The following is a 26,820-nucleotide window of genomic DNA, read 5'->3' on the forward strand; positions in this document are numbered from 1 at the left end:
TTCCACTCAATCTGTCAAGAATAATGTCATAAAAAAATGATGGATACTGGGCTTTCACGTGAAATTTCAGTGTGAAACCAAAACCCATTATATATGCCTTTCTGTGACTCCGCCAATCTCTGCGTCAAACTACTGATGACACTAAGCCTAGTAGCCACTTGTCTTTGAACATCCTAGTTGAAGCTACTTTGATGAGTGCCGCCTTTTATGGAGGAGTTTCTCATGCAGAACATGCCCTCGGCTTGGTAAGTTCACTTAGAAAAACAAAACACTGATCCCTGCTCTCGGTGCACAGAACATGAAAAAAGGAATGCCCTATATCCACCATCTGACATTAATTAATCCAAGTTGTATTTCCTTGGCGAAAACCAGGCTTGTGCTACTAAAGATTTGGTACACAAATGCACAGTGACATACTTCAATCTGGCACGATTTTAATATTTTCAGTGCACACCACTTATGTGCAGATCTGCTTATAAATGCATTAAAAAATGAGTAATTTCCCAAATAAGGGATAGGTTAAAAAAAAGGTGAATTTGCAAATTTTTTGGATTTGAGGTTTTTTTTTCACCTGAAAGCCCAGTAACCTGAACCTTTTTGTATGTGTGTGTGCGTGTACATATATATATATATATGTATTTTTTTCCATTCTGTATACCCAGACATGTCCCAGAAGTATTGACATGTAGAGGGCCTCGCCCCTTTAACTGACTAGTTTAGTGTCCCATAGGTATCTTAAGACAAATAGCAACAACACAGCACTTTTCCCTCCTCCGTATGGATAATATAGCTTCAAACTCAACTTACCTGACATTTGTGGTCTATAAAACATATTCTGTCCCAGTTTGAGTCACACATGCACAAAGCACATGTGAGGAAGGGGGTAATATCTTCTGGGGGAATATGTGTGAGCCAAAAGGGGGCAGGGTCTTATTTACATTGTACAGCTACCGCACCCTTTGAAACAGTCTGCAAACAGTTTATTAATGGCTGTGTTCCATTCAGTTATTCCCTGAACTCTGCGGAGGGGGTTTAGACACAGGTGATGACAGCTGGTTGTCTGGCAACGGGGAGAAAAAAAAAAAAAAACTGAAGAGGTTGTGGGGGGGGCCCAGGTCTGAGTTGGCACTTCCTGTTGGGGGGGGTTTGGCTCTCTGAGGAAGGAGAAAACCGAAGAGAAGATCCCTTTCACAGTTGAGCTTTATGATAGGAAGCTTGCGTGTGCGCGTCCGTGTCGTGCTGCGTTCAGGGGACCTCTCGGGCGCCGTACGTTTGATATACCTGAGCTCAGCCCAAACCCAAAGAGCTCTTTTTTTTTTTTTTAACTCGACCCTCCCATACACAGTGGTCCAAGCACGTGAATAATTCATATACATAACACAAAGCTTTAATTAGGCTCAACTTTAGTGTTTTTTTTTTTTTTTGGACAATCCAAAACAGCTTTTTTTTTTTTTTTTTTTAATGGGCATCACATCCAATACAATTATTGTCTTGTTCTACCCGTTAAAAGGCTGCCGCCATGGCAGCAGATAGGACAGTACCGTGTGACCAGTAAAACAGATCAACAAACAAGAACAAAACAAAACAAAACAAAAAAAAAAAAAAACCTTTTTGGAAGGCAGAGAGTGTACGAGGGTGGTCTGCAGCTCCACACTCTTTAGTTATGGGGGTGGGGGTGTAAAGTAAATCCTAATTGGATGGATTGATTGTTGTTATAGTGGTCGTAGTGTGTGTGTGTGGGGGGGGGGGGGGGGGGGGGGGGGGGGGAGGGGGGCTATTGCACTCAAAGGAGGACAACAAGTGGTCAGTCAGTATTGGATGTAAGGCAGTTTGGTGTTTTGCAGAGCCCACTTACACATCTCTACCCCCCCAGCCCGCCTTTACTCAGTGTAGTATCCCCCCCCCCCCCAAAATGTTAAAAAAGTCACGAGCCAAAAAAAAAAAAAAAAACAATCCAAACAAGCCCTCCAAATGGACCATTCTAGTGAAGTGTAAAACTGTACTTGTTTTTCTCTCACTCACACGCACGCACTCTCTCGCTCTCTCTCTCTCTATATATATATATATGTATAGTAAAATCTGTAGGACTTTATTCATCTTGTTGATGTCGTTATATAAATGTAGGGATTTGTCCTGTCGAGATGATAAATAATTCCCTAGAAACAACAGTACCGTCAGTAGGGCTCCACTCAACCAGTCATTTTGGTGGGGGTGGGACAAAAAAAAAAAAGGTCTCTCATCTTTGCGTATGTCATCTTTTTAAAATGTGATTGGATGAACATTTACAAAGTGTTCCGACTCGGCGTAATTTGTCTCTGTTCCCCCTGCCACTCCTCTCGCTCTCTCTCTCTCTCTCCCTTTCCTTTCCTCATGAAAACATTCCCATCTTCAGTCTGTTGACAAAAAGGATCAATTCCCTTTCCCCTGTTTTTGTTTTTGTTTTTCATATGACAAAAAAAAAAAATGAAGGACCTCCGTTCCAGTCTAGAATGGCCGGCGTCGAGAAATTCATGCAGGGGGTGGCACAGTAATCAATGGTGAGAAAACTTCTTTTTCCATTTAGAGAGTAACATAATGATGACACTAAAACTTTATATGAAACATAGCTGTAAAAAGAGATGGGGGGGGGGGGTGGGAGCTCTCTGCAGCGATGCGAGGTGGTGGCGGTGTGATGGCGGGCAGGCAAGGTGCTCAGAGCTTCTCTGGGGAGGGGATCCAGATGTACGGACCGGACTGCTCCTCGATGATGAGCTTGATTTTGTTGTAGATTTCCTCTAGCGAGTCGCCCTGGACGATAGCTGCACGAGCCCCCCCCCACACACACACACACACACACACACACAATAAGTTAAAGGGGACTCTGAATGGACAACTACAGTATAGTACCTTGACTTAGGAAGGCCCCAAAGGAGTTTTTCTTACAAACAGTAAAATGTACAGAAACAAAATGAGAACCCTTGGTAGGAGCTGCTGTAGGCCACAACTCACGCCTCGACCCTCACGCAGACTATCCGGCCAATTTCCTAAAGGCACACAGCTCAGGCACACAATTGTTGTGACTTTTGTCTCTATATATATTTAATTAGAAAAGAATACTATTTTTTTTTTGTGATTCATGTAACGGCACTTTATTACGGCTGTGTTTGTTTTTTAAAGTTCTGTATAAGTAAAGGTGCGTTGTCCCGATGCAAAGTTATTACACTTAATAAAACTATTAATACTATTATTTCAATTTCATTGTAATGTTTTTGTAATATAGCGCGCTATTTTTAAACAAAACACAAACGTTTTAGGGCAGTTGATGGCATGAATAAATGGTTACTGGCCACAAAAGTGTGAAATTAAACAAGCAAGTAAATAATTTGTTATCTTCTTTCTGAAAATGTATCAGATGCACACATCCACACACTCATAGACAACTGCACTATGGTGGCTTAGTGCTGCCTCCGTGAGTGAAAATACAACCCACGTTTTTACTCGCATTAAACCTTTTAAGCTTCACCCCTGGTTGTCGTCATGTATGTTATTAATATATGCTTTTCTATTCATTTTCCCAGTCAAGTCATGCTCCCACAACGTTTCCAAACGCGAGCTCCTAGTGTGATCGTGAAAAGACTGCACAACGTTACCTGTGAAAAACTCGCCAAAGTCTTGCTCAAGTTTCACGGCCTTGTCAAAGACTTTATTGGCCTGCTCGTACGTCTGCCGCTTGTTCATTTCCCTGGACGGCACACGAATGAAGTTAAGCAAGGTAGGAAGGACGCCAGCGTTAGACGGCGCCGTTATAACTTGTGACTTACATGAGGGCTTCGATGGATTTTGGTTTAATAAAGATGGCAATCGGGTAAAGTTGTGCTTGCTGCAGTCGTTTGATGGCGTTGCCCGACACGTCCAGAATGCAGTGCTTCCCCTGTGGATGTCAACACACACACTTAGGTGAGCTCATGGACACAGCATAGAAGCATTAATAATATTGTCTATATGGAAAGAGAAAAGTCATGTGCTAGGACACACTCTGTCCTCACTAGTAAGACAGCACACTACTAGAACGACTGTGTCTTACCAGTGGTGTTTTTCCAGTACTGCATTCCACTGCTGCGTGACATTTCTGGATACTAGTAGAACAAGTGCGCACTAGTAGAACTATATGTTACTAGTGAGCAATGTTACGGAGTTACTAATTATAATTATTATAATAAAATAATATAATTGATATCCAGTTTAAGGTCCATTTACCAGTATGTGCTTTGTCCCAACTAGTAGGACAACTACATGATACTATTGAGACAACACTGCACTCCTTGATATCTGTGCACTACGAGGACTACTAGTTAAGTACTAGATGTTAACTAGCAGAATTTTAAGTCCCTAGTAGTATGCCATTTGTCAACTAGTACATAGTATATGCCAAGTGTATTACAAGTGAAGACAAAGCAAGTACAAGTACATGGACTTTAAGATGAACATCAAATAAATGCTCAAAACGTTATATAAAACAGTCAATATCGTTGATAAGGACGCTACGAGTGCATGACAGGGCTACTAGTTAAGCCTAGTAGTGTTGCTAGTGCAGCACTGTAGGTTTATCTGTTTACTAATAGGCCAAAAGTAGCACTAGTTGTGGAAAGAAACGTTACAAGTTAGTTATTGTACTAGTGTGCTGAATTGTCTTACTAGTGAGGACAAAGAGGATACTAGTATAAGGATTTCAAAGATATAGACTAAATGCTCCAAGGGCTTTCCCTTCACATTTGTGCTGGTGCCTCGTACCCTTTCAGCCACAGTTCTGACCGACAGGATGCTGGTCCCGTACAGGTTCTCGTTGAACTGGCCCGCCTCGATGAACTTATTGTCTTGGATGTCTTTCTCCATTTGCTCGCGCGAGCCCACAAAGTGGTAGTCCTGACCGTCCATCTCGTTCTCTCGCCTCGGACGAGTCGTGTCTGTCGGAGAGAAGTCAAACGGGCTTGTTTGGACCAGTTGTTTGGGTTTACTGTGTGCGTACACACACACACACACACACACAAGCTCCAGTCAACTCACGGGGCACACAGGAGCCAAACTTGTGAGGGAACTCAGAGATGAGGTCGTCGTTGACTCGGTCCTTCATGGGGCCCAGGATGATCACGGGTCTTGTGTAGTGGACTGAGGAGGAAAACCCACAACAAATGTCAAGTCTTCATCCATACAAGTTGTCAGGACATTCGGTCTCATTTACACCAGGCGAAAAGAGTGAAACACTACATAACGTGTAGTTAATGTTATACAGTGGTACCTCAACTTACAAGTGACGACTTAGGTCTTCGAGATAAGAGCAGTTCCTCAGGTGATTTTTTTCATCTAGAGTTGCGAGCATAAATGTGAGTTAAGTCTTCTATTATTCTAACATGCTCTCTGTCACGCCAGACTTCCGCATGCAGTATCACAGTTCCTCTCTGTGTATTCTGTCATAGGCTTTCTCTAGATCTACAAAGACACAATGTAGCTCGTTCTGACCTTCTCTGTACTTTTCCATCAACACCCTCAAGGCAAATAATACATCTGTGGTACTAGGCATGAAACCATACTGTTGCTCGCAAATACACACATCTGTCCTGAGTCTAGCCTGCACTACTCTTTCCCATACTCCCTCCCATTTTTCTTCATTGTGTGGCTCATAGGGTTGGTCATCCTTTGCATTTGAGCGATTCCGGTCCTTCATTTCGATTCTGGTTTCAAACGATTCTAAATTCCAATTCTTTTAGGGGGCTGGGTCAAAAAAGTTTTCATGGTTTAAATAAAGGGTGTCCAAATTTTTAAAATGCACAAATTATTTGCATGTGTTTTTCAAATTCACAAATATATCCGCGATTTACACGTTTTTTTAATGTTGTCTGCATTTATCGTGGCGTATTTATAAATATCCCATTCTGCTTGTGAATGGTTGCAAGTGCGTTTGTGGCTCAGTGGGCATGTGCATTTATTTTTGGCCTTTGCCACCTCTACCGTCACCCTATGTCACATCTCCATGTATTCCTTTCGCCTCTCCTCGGTCCTCTCAGACTTCTTATTAGCTTCTTATTTCCTTGTATGATTTCCTCCTTTGTCTTCAACCCACAGTAGCTGAATTTCCACCGTGTCCTGCAGGTTAACTGCGGCGGACGTTTTTAGCCCGGGCCACAACCAGTGTGGAATTCTTTGGATGAACGCTCTAATTTGTTTGGCAAAGTTTTAAGCTGGATACCCTTCCTGACATAACCCTTTGCATTCATCCGGGCATGGGACCGGCCCACAGTTTGCACTGGCTTGTGCCCCCATAGGGCTGCATTAATTGTAACAACAATTGGTAATTGTTTAAGTTACATTTAAACACAAGTGAGAGCAACAAATGCAGACAGCGCATACAAGAATATTCATACAGTGGACCCCCGCTACCTTCCGGAGATAGAGACCTAGCCTGCGAAGAGCAAAAATCTGTGAATAATTGAGGCTCGTTATATTGCCAGGGGAAAAAAAACATGAATAAATGAGGAATCAGGAGAAAAAATAAATAAATGAAAATAAGTGGGGGTTTCCCCAAATAACTACAGTATATTCATTTTGTGAAAAATTTCTAATATTATTGCAGTTTAGTCGAGACCGTCTTCTTCTGTGCCAGCTAGCTTCTGTAGCTGCTAGCATCTCCAGACTTGCAGTACAATGGCCGGCTAAAAACCAACACTTGGTGGACTACACGCTATGGATTAACAAATGACTTGATTCATCCAATGCTGTTGAATCAGAGAGGAGCTCTGGACAACGCCGCTTTTCCGCTAGTTAGCCATCGCTATAAGCTGCCTCCTTTGTACCTGCCCAGTCATCGCAGTACCTAGCCGACATTGCACCCAGTCACAACATATCCAGTATTACGTCAGCGCGTGCACGCAGAGCAGAATATTGCTTTGAAAAATCGTACCATACTGATAATACTTTATGTTTTGAGCATATAGTTAGCAGAAAATCGATGGTGTGCATTATACATAAGGTAGGTGGGTTTTCCTGATTTTTGGGGTAGATTTTGGGGGGGATGTATTATACTCGAGAGTGTATTCTAGACCAGAATTTGTGGTATTTTTTCTTCAAAAACAAAAACAAAGATTTGTTGGGGCAATGGAACAGATTAATGACATTTCCATTCATTTTAATGGTGGAAGACTGTTTGAGAGACCAGTGTTTTGAATTACGAGCATGGCCAGAGAACAAATTACACTCATATCTCAAAGCATCACTGTATTTTTGTAATTGTAGGCAGGTAGCAACAATTTTAACCTTTTGAAAGCCATCCTATGATGTTATAATCAGCAACTGCACATGAAGAATTGACATTTCAGCCCTTGTCAAACCAAGAACATCGAGATTCGGCTTTTTATTCAGTCTTATTACTGGTAGTAGTATCAGAGTTTATGAAATCAAACAATAAATTGGCATAATTCCAACAATATGTACTTACTTTCTTGTCGAATGACTGGCTCGTAGGAGAGGATGGTGTCTTCCTGGCCCTCTGTGATAATGAGAAGAAGAAGAAAAAAAATCAAGTCATCAGATGGCTGATATCACAATGTGGACAAGCTTAAACGCCTTTATTCCTTCTGGGACAGATGGTGCACTCTGTTAGTTATCCATTCTGTCCTTTCAGTTCAAGACAATAGAAATGTGTGGCAACAAACATTGCACAGTGTCAATGAAGCAGAGTTAAGACGAGTGAGGAAGGTGACTCACTTGAACTGCTTTCACTGTCGCTTGTGTTGGACGTCAGGCATTCTAAAAAAGGAGGAGAAGAGCAAACGTTGCAGATTAGAGAACAAAAACTATCAACCTCCATTGTCATCTAAACCAATGTTTCGGGTAATTCTCATGCCATGTGGTTGCAATGTCTTAGTCCAGTGTTTCACAACCTTTGAGATAAATCATTTTACTTGAGCAAATTCTAACAGCACACCACCAAACAAAAATGTCAAAAAGTATATATACTGAAATAATCTGGTCTGAATGTACTCAGATTTTCTTCTTCAGTGGGAAATGTGCACCTATTTAGTAGAGCGCAAAGCTATTATTCTAAGATGCCACCAAAGCCCTGGCTAAGGAAAGCAGTAATTGGTGTCAAGGAAGTATGATGCAGTGACGCATCGCAACAGCTGTAAGATCTTTGTATGTTCGGGGAGGAGCTAAGCTTATCCTGAGTTGTTAGCAGAAATTACGACAAGTCCACCGCATGTCTGTTTTTTCTCTGCTGACGTGCTAATAAAAACAAATGTCTCATTGCTTGAGACTATCTTTTTACAGGGTGCAAAGGCCACACACAGTGAATTATCAAGTCTAGACACCCATGTTCAAATGCCAGTTTATGTGATTAAAAAATGAGAAAGAAACCATTTCAAAACTTTTTCCATAATTGTGACCTAAAACCTTTACACCTCAATGGAAAAAAAAAAAAAATAATAATAATTTCTACAGGGGAAGTAAAAAAAAAAAAAAAAAAAAGAAAATGTTGTTGCACAAGTGTGCCTCTTATAACTACGATGTGAATGTGTTAAGAATTAAGCAAACACATTCAAAACTCACGTCAAATTGAAGTCAGCACACACCTGTCAATTTAAATTTCCTCTGATCAACCCCAGATAAAGTTCAGATGTTCCAGTAGGCTTTTCCTAATATTGTAATGCTGTAAACGGAGTTCAAAAAAAGTGTTTTGGGATCATTGTTTGGAATATATTTACACCAGGTTTAAACTATGATTAATAAATTCATTCATTCATAAAATCTTCGTACCGCTTATCCTCACTAGGGTCGCGGGCTTGTTGGAGCCTATCCCAGCTATCTGCGCGCGAGAGGCGGGATACTGGTTGCCAGCCAATCGCAGGGCACATGTAAACAACCATTCACACTCACATTCACACCTATGGGGCAATTTATAGTCTTCAATTAACCTATCATGCATGTTTTTTGATGTTGAGGAACCCGGAGTACCCAGTGAAAACCCACGCAGGCATGGGGAAAACATGCAAACCCGTCGTCCACCGTGCCAATTATTTAAAAAAAAAAAAAAAAAAAAAAAATTTCAGAGGTGGGTGTCAAGTACTCAAGTTATTCGCGGCAGTGCTTAGTCCCTTTACTATGGCTTTGAAAGATGAACAAAGATGCATAATTGGTAATAAAGGATTTTTCGATCCAGGTAAGTAAAATGAAATTTCGCGCGGCACAGTGGTTGGGAATCACTGGTCTAAGCTGATTAGAGAGAGAGAGAAAAAAAACGAGTACGCAGAAGCCCTCCAAGTGTAAATATTAGGAAAGTGGTTTTCGGTATGGGCAATAGGAAATGAAGTGCTTCCTGTGATGAGATCCCGAATGAGCCACAATCCCCTGAACAATGTGTCCGGTTGCCCATATCACCACGTTGCTGATATGGGCAACCCCCCCCAATAAAACATTGAGGGTTACTAATCTGTCCACTGGAGGGAAGCAGCAGCCGGCCCATTGTTATGTCCATGCTGCCATGGGAATGCTCAGCTCCAGTAACAATGATACTATTAAGTGTGTCACCTTATTTGACACGACACGACTCTATTTTGTTGAACAACTTGCATTCTCCCTCATAAATCCAAAATATTTATTCAGCATGGATTTATCAAATATACGTTGAGTCTACAGATTGGGACACAATGACAATACCTTTCAATGACACCAGCGTGATTGTGCCCTAGTGCACAAATCAAGGTCCAGAAAGGTTAAATTGTGGTGCACACATTCTAATAACACGACAAGGCTAAAAATAAACTAGCTTTTGGATTCAAATATACTGTGCACGCGGCGACGCGGAGTAAATGTCTTTTGCGGAGCCGATCAATGACGTCATTGATCAGATCGGCGAATTATGACAAAGCCGATCAGCATAAAATGCTAAATATCGGCCGATACTGATCAGCCCGATAAAATCGGTTTAAAGTCTACCCGACACAGTGCCATAATGGCCCCGGGCCACCATTTATGTCGGACACATTTAAAAAAAAAAATAATGAAATCTGTATTACGACGTAACGGGTTAGTGTTCAGTAATAGCCGTAACAAAACACGGACAATCCTTAACATCTGACAGCTCTGCAAACCTGTTCAACATTCACAATGACAAATTCTTTGTGTGTGTGTGTGTGTGTGGGTGGGGGCGGGGAAAATCGGGTGAGCCATGGACTCTGTGAATGTGCTAAGAGTTAGCCTCGCTTCTTCTATATCTCCTTTGTATTTTCCGGCTCTCTGGATGCCCTTCACCAACATGCTGTACCTCACTGGTTAGTCTCAGAGCTACATCAGACATCTGGTTTAGGGAAAGAGACTTGGAATAAGTAGTAAGAACACATTTGAATTTTTTTTCCCTTTGTCATGCATTGACTCATCTAACATCTCAAAAATAATTTAAGATGTATTGTTTTTGCTTTATTGATTCCTTGTTTGCATTATTACAAAACACAGCCAAACAAATCAGTCCAAACGAAAGACCAGCATCAATGTTCTTTAACTTGCACATACCCATCTGTACCTTACCCTAACCAGTTGAAATTCCTGTAGATGTCATACTCACCTGTATGATCCTCTCCTTGTTTTTCATCTATCTATTCCAGTGACGTACATTGACAGGCAGAAGATTTAAAAGCTCTTCCACTAGATGGCAGAAGGTACAATGAATCTGTGTATCAACCGGTTGCGTTTCATACAACAAAAGGAAAGTTTTGTGTTCAACTAAACAGGCCCACATTTTACACTTAGTAAATTTGTAAATAAACTGAGACCAGATCATTATTTCAATGATTGAAAAAAAACTGGACTAAGACTGATCCAACTCTATAAGAGAATATAGTCCAACTCATAGGCTCCTCGGGCACGGTGTCCCAATACTTTTGTCCATTTAGCCGAAAATGTTTAAATCTGTATTTAAAGTGCATGTACACTGACGCTTTTGTGTGTCGTCATGACACAGCACTTTTCCCCTCAGCCAGCGCTCAGGGACAACCACAACACTTACTCAAACTCTTTGATCCATAAAAGTCATCGCTTAACCCTGGGAAGTCCTAGGTGTCCCGACAGGTGAGAGCAGAGAACAAAAACAGAAGAGAAGAGAGCAGACAGGAAGAAGAAGAGGTTAGTGATAGTCGGGGCAGAGAGGAAGAGGAGTGCTCTGTGTGCGTTGGAAGAGTCATCTTTTTTATAAGGGGGGTGGGGGGAAATTCACAAAGTTCAGTGTACTATACATCACTGCCTCGTGACATTCCTGTTGTGGTTCAAGTTGTATAGCAGCACAGTGTTAGAAAGCCTGCTGTGTGTTAGTTAGTGTGGCTGACAACCACGCATGCATACATACACACACACACACACACACACGCACACAGCCACCCACTCCTCTTGGAGGACACCAGAGAGGCGGTCACATATGGCAGAGATGGGAGAAAGTAAGTCTCAAGTCTTAACCGCTGAATTAGAAGTTACTGTGGCAAAAATCAAGTCGAGTCCCCACCAAATTTTAACCCAAGTAATGACTTGCATAACCCAAGTCATTACTTGGGTTATGCAAATCATAAGTCAAACAGTCTTGCTCAGTCACAAGATAGGTGGTGTGTTAGAGAAGTTCAGGGACTGGTGTCCTGCGGTCTTTGCTTGGTTTGATGCAGGGGAAGAGGCGACAGTTGTGGCAGGGCAACCCGTAGCTGATTCACCATGACAACACGCCTGCTCACAATGAGGCCCTGAACATCTGACAGTTCCTGGTCAAAGAGAACATTGGCGTGCTGGAGCAACCTCCCTAATCACCCAACCAGGCTCCGTGTCATTTTTGTTCCCCTCTTTTCCAAGATTTTACATTGGGGTTTACATTGAGCTTTTTATTCCAATTATAATTGATTTAGAATCGGTTTCACAGGGATGAAATATTCCTTTTGCCAAATCGATCACAAGTAAATTGTCACATAAACCATGAATTGGAATAGTGCCAGGCTACGCTCTGTCTGTGCATGCTCCATCTTGACGTAAATGTGCGGTGATGACATTGTTTATGCACGTAAATATGGTGGCTTACAACCCGCCGGAGCTCGTATGCGATGAAGATCTTGTTTTTAACAGAGCTGCCAACCTATATAAATTCACTTCCAGAACAATTTGTCCAAATTTGTCTGAATTTCCATCTTTTCAAAATTTTGTCAAGAACATTACTGCAGGGCAGTTATTGCAGTATATTATGTAATAGGATGAAAATAATTCTGCATCCTGTTCAATTGCACAACATAATCATGAGTCCATAATTGTAATAGTTAATAATTAATAATAGTTAATAATAATAATAATGGCGTCAATATTTGTTATTTGAATGTTTTTACTGCATCAACCTTGTAATGGCGGATGCAGTTGCAGCCTGAATCAAAGTATATGAGATTTCGGCATGCCATGTTCAAAATTAACCCTAATAAAAGAACATACCCCCAAGCATCTCTTTTCATCACGGTGCCTGGACAAAGTGCCGTACTGGCCGGTAATTCGGACGCTGGATTTTCCATAACAAAATATGGATGTTCCGTAACATTTGACAGCTGTTTTAACTAATTGTAACTTGTTTTTAATCAAGTTATTGTTTTAATAAAAGTGTAAAAACAATTGCAACTACTCCTCTAAATAGACGGACCTCCATCTTCATGAATTACGTGACGTTTATGTCGATGTGCGCATGTCACATGGCTGTTCTGATTAAACGGAGTGCACATGTATACTTCTTTTCCTTTCGGCTTGTCCCGTTAGGGGTCGCCACAGCGAGTCATCCTTTTCCATGTAAGCCTATCTCCTGCATCCTCCTCCCGAACACCAACTGCCATCATGTCTTCCCTCACGACATCCATCAACCTTCTCTTTGGTCTTCCTCTAGCTCTATTGCCTGGCAGCTCCATCTTAATCATCCTTCTACCAATATACTCACTATTTCTCCTCTGGACGTATCCAAACCATTGAAGTCTGCTCTCTTTAACTTTGTCTCCAAAACATCGAACCTCGGCTGTCCCTCTGATGAGCTCATTTCTAATTTTATCCACATTTTATGCACATGTATACACCTGATCGGAATAAATCACATCACGTGTAAACAGCAGACCAGAGATCTTCAATCAGAATGACCGAACCTAGCTAAGGTCGTCATTCATGTTTTGTTCTTGGAACTTTTTTTGACACACTTCGTTTAATTCACACATTAGCCCCTTTGCACTGAGTATCTGGACTTGCCTTAGTTAGCTATACTAAAATATCACTGTTTGGTAAAAAAAAAAAAAATTAAAAATCACTTTTTTCGTCATTGAGCATTGTATTGTTACTACTACTACTACTACCAGTAGCAATAATAATAGTAATAGAAACATTTTATTTCTAACAATTTTCAATCCGTACAATCTTAAAGGTTTTTATTTTGGCTATTTAGACCTCTATAGAGTGACTCTCTAACATGGACTTAGTGTCAATTTCATTTAAAAAAAACACCTTGGTTTTGTCATACTAGTGTTCAGAAACGGTTCCTCTGACAGTTAGTTCTGTTTGACCCAGCTTTGTAGCCAATTTGTCATTATTTGGCAAAAACCGCCCCTTTACTCTGATTGTTTGCCTCCGTGTAGCAGACCCACTTGTGTGAGCACGTGTTATATTTACAGCGCTGGCTCAGGAGCGTAAAGGGAAGGCGGAGATCTTCGCTAGTGACATAGATAATATCGAGAAATTCGAATGACCTGATTTCAGGCCTCTCGGCACAAAAATGTCTAACTCTGGAATTCAGACGATTTTAATTCATATTTGAGGCACGATAGAGACAATATTACATCCCAAATGCTGGAGAAAGTTGGTTTGGCAAAATATGTCCCCTTTAAAAGTACTACAAGCACAGTAAAAATGTACAGTACAAAAATAAATGTAAGGAGGGGCTGCTTAAGGTAAATTAAAAGCCACTTTAAAGTTCAAGCTAGTTTCAACAATTGATTGACAATGACTGGTTCAATATTTATAAAAATAACAGACGAGCACTGACCAATAGTATCGATTTGTGAAATAAAAACTTCCTGCCTGACGCCCACAACATTCCCACTCACAGAATCTCCGTATTGTCTATTATTTTGTCTTCTCAATTAAACGCATAACCGACATAAGATAAATACTTAATTTATCCACAAGGAAAATTCCCTTTTCCGGTATTATCCACAATAAAGCAAACAAGGCAAAGCAGACATGCCAAATTACGAAAAATATTAAACATAGTACTGTATGTGTACAAGTCTTTATTTCTTTTTTTATTTTAAAAGGTACAGAAATAAAGGAGGCCATGATTTCCGTCTGGTCTGACGCTCCAAAATAAGGTGCATGGGATCAGTGTGCAAAATGTTGACATGATACAGCTGAGGGAATGTGATATAATTTTCCCCTTAGTTGCCTCTTATTCATCAGTTAAAAACCTTGCATGTTGCCATTTTTGTTTCCCATAATTTTAGCAAACATAATACTGAAATCCAGATGTAATAATCTTCAGAGCTCTCTCCATGATCCTTACTTCTTGAAAACTGCAGATTTTCCAAATGTAAACAGGCAAAACTTGTCAGGTCATGTAATTCAAGAAAGTCAAGTCGAGTCTTTCCAAAGTTTTAGCCAAGCAAGTCCCCAGTCCTAAAATTGTGCCACCTCTGCCATGCGGTCCACCTCTGTGAGAGAGAGGGATGAGAGCATAGTGTCCGTGGAGGTGAGTGGAAGGGAGGAAGGAAGGATGAAGAGACAGAACTTAAGCGTGAAAAGAGGAAAAGAAAGGATGAAAGCAACATGACCTTACCCCTTTCCCCCTCCCGCCCCTTGTTTGCTTCACAGAGCTAGTACTCACGTTCAGACTCCACCAACTCCTGCACAATATTCTCCTTGCTCTTGTAAAACGGGAACTTTCGCGACAGGTTGAAGCTTTTTTTGCGCTTTACTTTGACTGGCTGCTTTGTCGGCGAGGGAGGCGTGGGGGGAGGAAGGGAGGCGGGGAGGGGGAGATGAGAGGGCAAACACAAAAAAACAGAATGGATTTCAATGACGGTACTCAACACGCATGCAAAACAATAAAATGGAATGTCTGGCAAACATCAAATCATAATAATGAAAATGACAAGGTAACGGGTGGAAATGAAAAGCGTATTCATGTACAGACACAGGCAGCTTCTGTTTAGAAAATACACAAAAGTTCAATACATCGCTGGTCATTACAATAGACATTTTATCTAACCCATTTCCTCATATGGTGGCCGGGGGTGTAATAGAAAAATCGTTTCATCATTTATTATTAGTGATGCACCAATATTTTGGCCGAAATAGGGCCAAAAGTACATATTGGTTCTCGGCCGAATCACTAAGTTGTAACGACGCAGGCAAAAACCGCAGCCATGGCATGCTTCACTGGATAAAGCACGGAGTGGCCACCAACGACAAGGTGGTGTGTTCCGTGGGCATCTCTGTCTCGCTGTTTAGCAGCTATGGCTACGACGGTCCGTTCATGTTCAGACAGACAATACAAATAGCCAATAATAATGTGAGCTGCTCCACGCTGAACCAATATAACTATGCAAAGTTAGGTTGACGCACACAGCACATTAGCAGTGGCAAGTCACACTCATCGAACCTTAAAGTCATCAAAATGTGACAAACGTCACAATTGTTCGACAAAATAAACATGCCATAAAAGCAACAGCAGACGAAGGAGCAGAAAACAGTGACGAAAAGAAGTTGCTTCAAACTAATAATATGTTGGCTCTGTTGCACAAAATCCTTGAAACTACCGCAAATGCCTCATGACGAGACCTAGGCGAGGGGCCATATTTACTTCCATAAACACGGCGCCTCGTGTTTGTGCACATCCGTAACGTGACGTCCTGTTTTGTGCGCAAGTGTGTGACATCACGGACTCATTCCGTCCATAGTAGAAGTCACATTTGTTTTAGTAACGTGAACGACTAGATAAAAAGATTGGATTTAACAAAAAAATCTGAACTGGACATCATGCCCTGCAGTGTGAACGTAGCCATAGTTGACAAGAAAGGGCCGAAAAGTTCAGCAGTGTGGAGTTATTTTAGTTTTGTTAAGTCTTAAAAAAAAGAAAAACAACAGTAGCGTGCACCCCGGTCTGAAAACAACAAACAAATTGGATCGCAAAAGAGATGTTACCAATAAGCACGAATGAAAATAAGGAATTCAAGTGAATTATTAAATTAAGGCACCCTTGTTATCAACTCCCTGAGCATAAATTGGAATTGGAAAACTTGAAAACTTTTGTATGGTCAGATTATACGTTTATGAATATATACATTTTGTCTTACACAATTTTAATGTTCCAATTCATGTTCAACTTTTGACAGAACATATTTAAATCTAAAGGTTTAGAGTAACAGGGAACATTTAAGATAAAAAAAAATTTGTGATTTGTTTATCGTGATATACAGTATATCGATAGACTGATATGGAAAAAAAACAGTTATACGATTATTTCCCCTATCGCCCACCCATATCTGTGCATTGTTGATATGACAGTACGAAATGAGTATTTTCATTTTGTAATAGATTTATTCTTTGAAGGGTTAATATTAATTTATGCAACTGCAATGCCTTGCTTTTAGTGAGGTTAGTACACAGTCACAGCCATAATTGCAATTTAACTAATCATTGGCATATTTTTTTTCTCCTGCATTTTGTTTTTCGGCACCGGTTTCCCCCATTTTCGGTTTCAGCCAAGAACTTGCATTTTGGTGCATCACTATTTATTACGTTAGCTATTCTTTACATTGGTCAACAATTTGTAAAAATAAAATAAAATAAATAAACAAGTGGGGACAGACCAATAGTTTCGCTCTGTGAAAAAATATTCAATTTAAATTTGGACAGAGAACGTTTATAGGATATACAGCTTATGGTTCAAGTACTAGTATACTCTTTGGCATACTATTAGAATAATAGGGCACACTAGTAGAACAAGTTTTACATGTAGGGTTTTTTTTTTTTTTTTTTTTTACTACAGCCAATTTTAGCCTAGTGCTCAACTCAACTTTATTTGTAAAGCAAATAAAAAAAATAAAAAAATAAATTAAAAAGACATCAGCCACAGCTGTAACAAACTACTGTACATAAGATAGAACAAAACTAGTATGCAATTAACCTTTACTGGGAAACTACTACTAGGCCCAACTAGTAAACATCTGCATGCTATTAGTACTACTAGTGAATTGCTACATGTTAACTAGTAGAAATTAGAGAATTAGTAGAATAGGATAATTTCACTCGTAGTACTAGTAGCACACAGTTATCAACTAGTGCATAGTTTTTGCCATTTGAGCATTTATTCATATCCTTGATATCCAACTAAAGGTTCACTTACTAGTGCACTCTTTGTCCTCACTAGCAAGACAATTCAGTGCACTAGTAGAACGACTGCCTCATTAGTAAAGTTTTAATCCACTACTAGTGCCACTTTCAGCCTACTACTTTGCATTTAAACCTTACGACTAAACCGCGATGCACTAGTTAAACTGCCTGGCCCAACTAGTAGGCATGTGTCACGCACTAGAAGTGTCCTTTGTAGAGGTTATTTGAATAAGCTACATGTTATATAGCGATAAAAAACTGTACACTAGTTGACACCTGCATGCTAATAGCAATACTAGTGAAGTCCTAAATGTTAACTAGTAGAATTTTATCATTTCATGAATAGCACTAGTAGCATGCAGTTGTAAACTAGTGAACAGTTTTGCCTCAATGGTAACATGTAGTTGTCCTACTAGTATGCCAAAGTTGTCCCTACTGGTGTGGACAAAGAGTGTACAAGAACATGGCTTTTCAGATGGACATCAATATCCAATAGATATTGAATAAATGCTCTAACAGTTTCATTTGAAGCCATTCGATAATTTATTTTATTATGGCACTACTAGTGGAAAAAACATTACTTGTAAGACACTGTTATTCTACTAGTGCACTGAAATATCTTACTAGTGATGACAAAAAGCATTGACCTTAAGTGGGATATCAAGGATATTGATTAAGTACTCAGACGGTTTCATGGAAAGCAGTTTTGATGAATTTTGGGTGGTAACTAGTAAGGCACTGTTGTCGTACTGGTGCACTATTGTCTGACTAGTGAGGACAAACAGCGTAAGAGTACATGGAGTTCAAGCTGGATATCAAATAAATTCTCAAATGGCTTTTAATGGGGGCATACACATTTGTTATTTGGTTATAATGTCAGGTCATCAGGGAATGGTTTGATTCCCCTTTCAGGAGACTGTTTACACGTGTTTGTGCAGTTTTCTGCTGCCAACTAATGTGTGTTTGTACAGTAGTGTATAAACTGAGGCGGTTCCGAATGTTCTTTTTTTCCTGTGCCGTTAATTAGTTCAAGTGAACGAAAGACCCAGCAACTAGTTCGGACACAGCATCAACTCGACTAATGGCCCCTCCATTATTTGGAAAGTACAGTATTAACATATGCACTACAGTGTGACTCGTGTGTCGCAGTATTGTGATAACATGAAGGCTCCTTGTGTTGGGTTTGGTAGCGTTCCTACACAGCTTCTTACTCGACTTACCCTGTTCGACTCAATCATGCCAGTCCGGGCGTGGAACTTGACTGTTTTTAACCTGGCCCGCTCCTTCTTCTCCACTCTAGGAAGAATAAGTTAAAGAAAAAGTGTTGCTGTCATGCGGTATTAAGAGTATAAAGCGGGACTAAGTCTTATTACCACCTGAAGAACATTATAAAATCAATCATCTATAAAAGATTTTCTGTTCAAACACGACACAGAAAAGATGGTTCACACGTTATGTTACTATTGTAACAGGATTTATATGAGTCTGGCGGAGAGAGAAAGAAGGGGGGGGGGAATTGATCTGACAGCTGGAACTGGTCTAGAACGATACTGAATCACATCAAATTGGCCCCCCGCACTTTTTTTCCACTGGCTTCCTGTGAAACAAATTGATTTTAAAATCTTTGTCTATGAAGCTCTGAATGGTCTTGAGGCTAACTACACAAATCACAAAAAGCTAGGGATATTTGTTTTTTGGGTGAAATTTTAGAATGTAACAAAATCAAAATGAGAATATTTGCAAAAAAAAAATAAAAAAATAAATATAAATTTTTTTAAAAAACATCAGTTGGAACATTAAATATATTTTCTTTGTAGTGTATTCAATTGAATGTAGGTTTAAATTGATTTGCAAATCATTGTATTATGTTTTTATTTGTTTTACACAACGTCCCAACTTCCGTGGAACATTTGTAGATATTTCTTGTCACCATCTTTCTCCTTTTTGTGATTTTAACTTTTTGTTATTTTTACTCTTTTCATTTATTCTGCTTTTTGTTAAGTGGATTTTCATATCTTCATTTTTTAATTCTTCTTTTAATCATTTCCTTTACAAACAAAGAGCAAATATACCTTTTCTTGCTGGGAATGACCCCGATCTGCTCGCTCTCCCCGTGTGGCGTCACCAGTCTGGCCTGCCACCACTCGTCATCAGAAGCATTGATGACATGGAGGATGTCGCCGTAGGAGAAGCTTAGCCCTTGGCTGGGCAGGCAGCTGTCCCTCGTCCGGTCATAGTCGAACAAAGCTCTACAAAGAAAAAAAGGATCTTTAATTTTTTGTGTTTTGGACCTGGATTGGCAAATCGTGTATCTATAACTTTAAAGGAGGTTGTAATTGTTGGACTGATTTCTCATCACGATTGCTTATTTGTTGGATGGTCACTTTTTAACCCCCCCGCCCCCACCACAATAAATAAGGCCAGTGAGGGATGTAATCAGCAGGTGGAAAAATACATCAGAACCCTTTTGTAAAGCACACGCACCTAACAATGCTACACTCCCATTATAGCTACTCTAAACGTGTCATGTCACAAGACTGCACTATTCATACCCGTTTAACAGGTTTCTGCTCAACTTGACCTACAAGACTTTCGAATCCAAATGTATTTATACAGAACATTTGATAACAAACATTTAAAACTGTGGATGCTGCACTACCACTTTTTTTCAGACAGAGTACGAGTACTAATACTTACATACGAGTACTTGCTGATACTTGACAATGTATTGCAATTGTGATGAAAATGTTTCATTTTAATCAAATATTGTTCAAAGAAACAAACTTTTCTTGAATACAGCACAAGCTTCCCTCAAATAGAAGCTTTTAAAGTGAAATGTCATTGCAGACATTTTAACATCATACATAATTACATTTTTCTAACAGTCTTGACACACATTATACTTAAATGTATTCTGTAGCACACGGCATTTCAGTTATGTGGTGTCTCAGTCAGAACACTAGAGCCACTATGTAAAAGGAGCACATACAGTAAATAGGAGACAAAGAAGTAAGAGCTGAAGAAGAATGTAGAGTCTGGTGGATATATGCATATGATGCCATGTTACCTCTGTGTGTTAACTACAAAATAATGCGAGTGGGGATGGAATAGTTCACAAAATTCACAACGGGACACACGAAGGGTTTGGACGGTTTTCATAAACCGTTCCACCCCTAAAAGCGAGTAAAGAAAAATACAAGACTGCTTCTTGAGAATACCACAAACTGTGACGGGACAACTGAAGAGACACTATCAGACCCCAAGCCACTTTAACAGTGATAAAGACGCGTGTTGCTGGTTTGCAGACTGTTTGGTTGAGTTTTCCCCACTTCAAAGCTCACCTTGCAGGCTTAACGCCTCCACATTCCTGAGGCTGGGCTGGGAGGACATGCATCAGCTGGATAGCGAGACGGCTTTGACAACATTGCTGCGGTCTTAGTCAGCCACACAGGAACAGGCTAGGCCCTACTTGTCTCTCATACGAGCCCGTATACAAAGACTGGACCGACTCAATCTAGCCGTGTTCGTGGTGGGGCAGAGTTCAGGGCAGGAGGGACTCAAATAACCTGGGCGTAGTGGGGTTGCATCACAGAGGGCTTTCACTTTGATCACCTTGATGTCCAGCATGACTCAATGCTTCCACAAACATGTTTGGGGTTGGTTGAAGGGCTTGTATTATGACAACAACCACTGTCAGTCTACAATGCTGTCATACTCTAGTTGGGTTTGTAAGGGTGCAGGTGAGACACATTTTGAGCATTAAATAAGGACTTTGAATGTAAGGGGCCATTTACACAACATTGTTTTGAAATGAAAACAGACCTTACTTATTGGTGTTGGGGCTAATATTATTATTTGCAGTGTTTTTAAGTAGCACCGACACTGAAAAAATACAAAGCTGTCAGATTTATTTATTCAATTCAAATTATTTATGTTTGTGATTCAAATGTTTTACATTTTTATTTTACTGTAATTTAAATGTACAACTTGCGACCAAACTGAAATATATAATTTTGACCAAAGGATTTAATATAATATAATGAGATTTGCGCATGCATTGTGGATTTGGACGGAAGGAACAACGACATTGATAAGAAAAACTTTGCATTTAAGTGACATTACGGCTAGTTTAAAGTAATTCATTTTTAAACGCAGCTGTCCCTCACTGGACGTGATATTCATCCCTCAAATCCGATGCATTATTGTCCTGAGAGTGCAGGCCAAGTAGACTCTAGCCTACTGGGGGCGGGAGGAGCTACTGCTTAAATGTTTATATTTCTTTCAGATAAACCAGAAAGACGCCATAAAAAATTTTGAAATAAGGGTAAAAGCTTGTGCCTTTCCTGAAGCTTGTATGTGTGTGTGAATGTGTATGAGCACTGAAAATTGCTGTGGTGCTTTTAAACTTAACGAAGCTAAGTTAGCAAGAGAGCTAACATTTTGGCTAACACTGGTAATGTTTGTTCCAACATTCAAACAAAACTTTTAGGTTAAACTTTCAGGATACACTAAAGGAATAATTTTACTTTTAATCCAAGCTAAAATATTACATTTGATGGATTAATTCCGTTTTTTAAAGTTATGCTGTGTATATTTTTTGTCCAGTGAAATTAAGTACCATGTTTTCAGCATTGTGACAATTGCCGGTACTTTCTTCGTCAAACCCAATTTATTCACTTATTGCCTGTATCAATATAGTTTGCTATATTGCTCCCTGTCTGGCTTCCGTTGCAGGGCTCTCTAGTCTGCAGAACATTTGACAATAAGTCTGACTTGAAATGAAATGAAATGAAAAGTGATAGTTACATATGTATGGGTCAGTCACTCTGCAAGTCCAACCACCACCAAAGAGCCACTCTTTCTTCTGGACTTCTGACTCAAAACACACTGCCTTAACTGTGTAAAGCTTCGGGGTGCAGACATCAAATGATTTCGTGTTGGTATTGCATGTGGTGGTTCGAGCGTCTTTTGTCCATTTCCGTGTTCCAGATTTAAAGGGAATCCAAAATGACCCCAAATATCAGATTTAAAAATGGTCACTCGATACTCGCTGCCGTGCAGCTGCTTGCTTTAGTTGCCATTTTATTATTGTGTGATAGAGTGCGGCTTCCATCCATACAAGGTGAATCACACGAAAGGTGCCTCCCACTGGCCAGGAGGAGAATCAATTCAGAGGATTTGCTGAATCGATATTGAATCATAGGGGCAAGTATTACAATGCATTGATGAATCAATACTTTTACTTACCCCTAACCTAACACAGTAAAGAAATATCAAAAACGGTTAAATTAACTCATAAAAACTAGATTAATGCATCTTAAATTTAGCTTTGAAAGTTTTGGTTTGTGAACTGAAGAATGCATGTGGCTGAATGGCCTCAAGTCATGGACGATGGAGCCTCTTTTCACTACAACTATAATCCACATGCATGCATTGTGGAAGAGCCTGACACAAGCTTGGACTGGCTTTCCAGCACACTCTTGTGGAATGTTCTCAATGGAGAGGTGTTGTTCCTAAAACATGCAACAGCTCAGTCGCTCTTGAAGCGATTATTTTTAACTGGGAGGTGAGGGTTTGTGGCGTTGCAGGGTTTCAGTTTGCTTAGTGTAACCTTTAGTGCCGGTGGTTATGTTAAAGTACTATGTGTATGTAGAGCAGGGTGTGTCAAACTTTGTGGGTAACCTTGCACAAGGTCTGTGTCCTTTTTGTAATGGCCTTTGAGCCTTCATAATCAAATGGCAGGTAAACTTAACTATGAAAAACTAAATGGTGTAGGAATTAAATGTTGCCTATTTTTTCGCCAAAGAAGTCGTAATGTTTTCGGGTATGAAGCAAACTCCAGCTGGCCCCCGCTAAGCCAAACCAATACAGTAGAGTATATATAAAATGTTTGTTTGTTTTACAATAAAATGTTGTATATTTGCAATTTCATATGTACCTGTGGCTAAAAAGCGAAACGCTGAGTCTCTCTCAAATATCCACACTCTCATTAACGTTAACCGTTTCCTCTCTTTGTAATATAATATACTGGAGCTAGAGCGGCCAGGGAAATCTGCTTCTTCCTTAATAATCACGGCATGTCGTTTGTGGTTCAATTAAAAAAACAAAAAAACTAAATAAAAGCAGCAGTATGTGTGGCGATCCAAAATGCTTCCCAATAAGAAAACCAGGGGTTGCAGTTAGGTCACCTAGTGTGCAGGTGTCAGCTGCCGACTATTTTTTTCCGCAATTGTCCAGTTCAGTTGTGCTTGGCTGTATTACTCGGTGTGCAACCGGCCTTATGAGAATAAAGTTGTATTTACAAGAACAAAGACTCAGAGTATTTTTCATAATAAAGTCATATTAAAGTCAGCGTTAATGAGGGAACAAAAAAGTGAATTTCAAAATAAAAGTATGTAGGTACTCTTATGCTTTTTATTCTGAAAGAGACTGCTTTGTTCTCAAAAAAATTTTTCACTCTAGCCTAGAAAAAAGATATTAAAATGGAACCTCAATAAAACCGACCCCAATATAACGGGTATAAGATAAAACGGATTGTCAGGACTGAACAATGTTGTCACTTAAACCGCCGTTGTCAAAGTCTGTTAGTTCCAGAATTGGCCGCTGTGTACAATACGACGAGATCAAGCCATAAGAATTGCCTCCCATGCCTATATGGGAACTATGTTGTTGAGAGGCATGGCAGCGGGTTTAACTCTGTCATACTCTATGGAGTCTCAAACACGGGTTTGTATGGTACATTAACAGTTTTTGTTAGTTTGTTTTTTGTTGAGCCGTTCGTCTCTAGCAACAGATTTGGAACTAGAAAGCACACCATTTCCATGCACCTCAAATGAAAGAGACCTCGATTCGTCTATGATGACTGACTATGTCAACAATTGTCACCATCAAGCACACCAGCATGGTATGGCTGGATAAAATTTAAACCTTTTCAAATATTTAAGCTTTATTTACAATAACTATGTACTGTTATGGGTGTTTTAGGCCATCAAAAATTACAAAACAATTATTTTGTGATGTACAGTAATATGGGTGCATATGGCCACAAAAATAAAGTGCTTCAATGTAACAGACAACCCACTGCTCCTATTAGTCCGTTACACTGAGGCTCAACTGTACTTTATTCCTGTGACAAAAAAAATAATAATTTATATAAATATATACACACACACACACGTGCAGGAATGTTTGGACATTTATGTGATGTCAATCATATCAGAGCTTTGAATTGGTTCAAAGCTAAAATAAGGAGAATTGGTTGATTATGTTTGTTTTATTGGCATGCAGGTCCCCATAAGTAGAGTAGGTATACACTTTTTTCTGTTTTTATGAATGCAATTAAACATTTATTTTGCAGACCCAAAGGTAAAGCTTGCGGACCCTAAATTTGAGAACCTGTGATGTAGCGACTGTGTTCATTGACAGCCATACCCCGACATGAATGGAAAATATTTTTGGAGCTCCAGGCATCACTCACATTTCATAGTTTGCACTTGATGGTTGACTATTTGCAGGCCAGCATGAACCAAGAGGCTTAACCATAAAACCTTTGCCAGGCAACAGTGTCTGCTTTTGACAGTATGTAGAGTTTCTTTTTCTCACAGGTTCTCAACAGGCCACGTGAGGTTCATTATGCAAGTTGTGTGTGTATGTGTTATTTTGTATTAAGCTGAGCTTGTAAGTGGAGCCTCCAGCTTTACCTGACATAGATGGAGCGTTTCTCACTGGTGCGCAGGGAACCGGATCCTGAGCTCATGCTGCTGTTCATCATCTGCTCCCTCAGGTCGTGGATCTTGGACTCAAAGCGGCTGTACTCTGAAGAAGAAAAAACTGATGTCAGCCAAAACTCTCCCGAAAGAAGCTCCTCAACCATGATGTCATGTTCTCCATTTTTTAGGATAACAATCTGGTGAATGTAATATACGTAAAATATACACACACGCACACACCTTGTCAGCCTACTGAGGAAAAGTGAGATCAAAAATGTTTTTTTTTTTTTTTAATGTCTCTAATGAAGACAAATGCTATGGAAAACTTTTTTTTTTTGTCTTCTTGTGCCCTGCAATATACCAGTGACCAGTCCAGGGTTTATCCCGCCTCGCTCCCAAAGTCAGCTGGGATAGGTTCTCTTTTCCCCCACATACTCAAATGAGGACAACTACTATAGAAAATGGATGGATACCATTCACAAAAAAAAGCGGTTTTGATTATCATATTTTATTTTAAGGGGTCATAAATGCAGTGGTTTTTTTTTTGATTTAATGGAAAATGCCTTTCAGAACTGAGCATAAAATGAAAAACGGAAAGTTGAATGAATCCCTGCATTGATTAATGACCCTCAGAACAGATGGTTTATCACAGATCTGGCTAAAGTAAGCGGCGATGTCCCATAACAGGTAATTAATTACACAAATTAATGAAGTTCAATACAGGCTCTTCAGCATGGTTCAATGGAGAAAAAAAAGATTAAAAAAAGGGTGGGGGAGGCAGGAAGACCACCGACAATATTGAATGCGTGGTCATTTGTCACAAGAGCACAAATCCAATTGCGGTTGTTGATGAATGGAGCCCCCTGAGCCGACTCATTAACTACGTTCTCATTGGATGTCACTCACTACTAGTGTCAAAGTTCTGCTACTTAACATTTAGTGCTTTACTAGTTAAAATGTTACTGATACAAACATTTACTGAAATTATGACAGTGTAGGTTAGTGCTAGACTGCGGCAGCCATGGGTACAAATTCCTTTTTCCACCTGATTTAGCCACTTTTGATCTCATTCAAAGCATGCAGCAAAACATTAAAAAATAACTATCAATTATGCTATTAGGCTAATAAAATATTGAATGTAATTATGACATTTCAAGGTTAAAAACGGTGAGCAATCAACGAGTTCGCCGAGCAACTTCTTGGTCTTCTTCATCCATCCATCCATCCATTTTCTGAGCCGCTTCTCCTCACTAGGGTCGCGGGCGTGCTGTAGCCTATCCCAGCTGTCATCGGGCAGGAGGCGGGGTACACCCTGAAATGGTTGCCAGCCAATCGCAGGGCACATCGAAACAAACAACCATTCGCACTCACAATCATGCCTACGGGCAATTTAGAGTCTCCAATTAATGCATGTTTTTGGGATGTGGGAGGAAACCGGAGTGCCCGGAGAAAACCCACGCAGGCACGGGGAGAACATGCAAACTCCACACAGGCGGGGCCAGGGATTGAACCCGGGTCCTGAGAACTGTGAGGCTGACGCTCTAACCAGTCATCCACCGTGCCGCCTTCTTGGTCTTCTTGGTTTCCGAAAACATATGCTATTAGATTCACGAAATATTTACTGCAATTATAACATTTTGAGGTTACGAACAATGAACTAGTTTGCTGGCCAGCATGTGAATACGTGGTCACGCAACACAAAGCGTCA

At 40.1% G+C, this 26,820-nt stretch overlaps 1 protein-coding gene across 3 annotated transcripts in view; it reads right to left on the minus strand.

The window, feature by feature from the left end:
- Positions 1 to 1,371: 1,371 nt before the first annotated feature.
- dlg3 (discs, large homolog 3 (Drosophila)) overlaps positions 1,372 to 26,820 on the minus strand; it is a 104,559-nt gene continuing 79,110 nt past the window's right edge. For 2 of the 3 annotated variants that reach the window (XM_061787056.1, XM_061787057.1), the window contains 11 exons: positions 25,104 to 25,218; positions 19,476 to 19,652; positions 18,624 to 18,699; positions 11,033 to 11,078; positions 7,738 to 7,779; positions 7,469 to 7,519; positions 5,044 to 5,145; positions 4,771 to 4,943; positions 3,801 to 3,910; positions 3,630 to 3,721; positions 1,372 to 2,798 (listed from right to left, as the gene is read on the minus strand). In XM_061787056.1, the coding sequence (XP_061643040.1) occupies positions 2,692 to 2,798; positions 3,630 to 3,721; positions 3,801 to 3,910; positions 4,771 to 4,943; positions 5,044 to 5,145; positions 7,469 to 7,519; positions 7,738 to 7,779; positions 11,033 to 11,078; positions 18,624 to 18,699; positions 19,476 to 19,652; positions 25,104 to 25,218 (1,091 nt within the window). In that variant the 3' untranslated portion in view covers positions 1,372 to 2,691. Of the gene's footprint in view, positions 2,799 to 3,629; positions 3,722 to 3,800; positions 3,911 to 4,770; positions 4,944 to 5,043; positions 5,146 to 7,468; positions 7,520 to 7,737; positions 7,780 to 11,032; positions 11,079 to 14,893; positions 14,997 to 18,623; positions 18,700 to 19,475; positions 19,653 to 25,103; positions 25,219 to 26,820 lie in introns of all 3 variants that reach the window. The other variant, XM_061787055.1, reaches the window with a different exon arrangement.

The sequence above is a fragment of the Phyllopteryx taeniolatus genome, chromosome 10 (assembly GCF_024500385.1).
Source record: "Phyllopteryx taeniolatus isolate TA_2022b chromosome 10, UOR_Ptae_1.2, whole genome shotgun sequence".
Taxonomy (NCBI): Eukaryota; Metazoa; Chordata; class Actinopteri; order Syngnathiformes; family Syngnathidae; genus Phyllopteryx; species Phyllopteryx taeniolatus.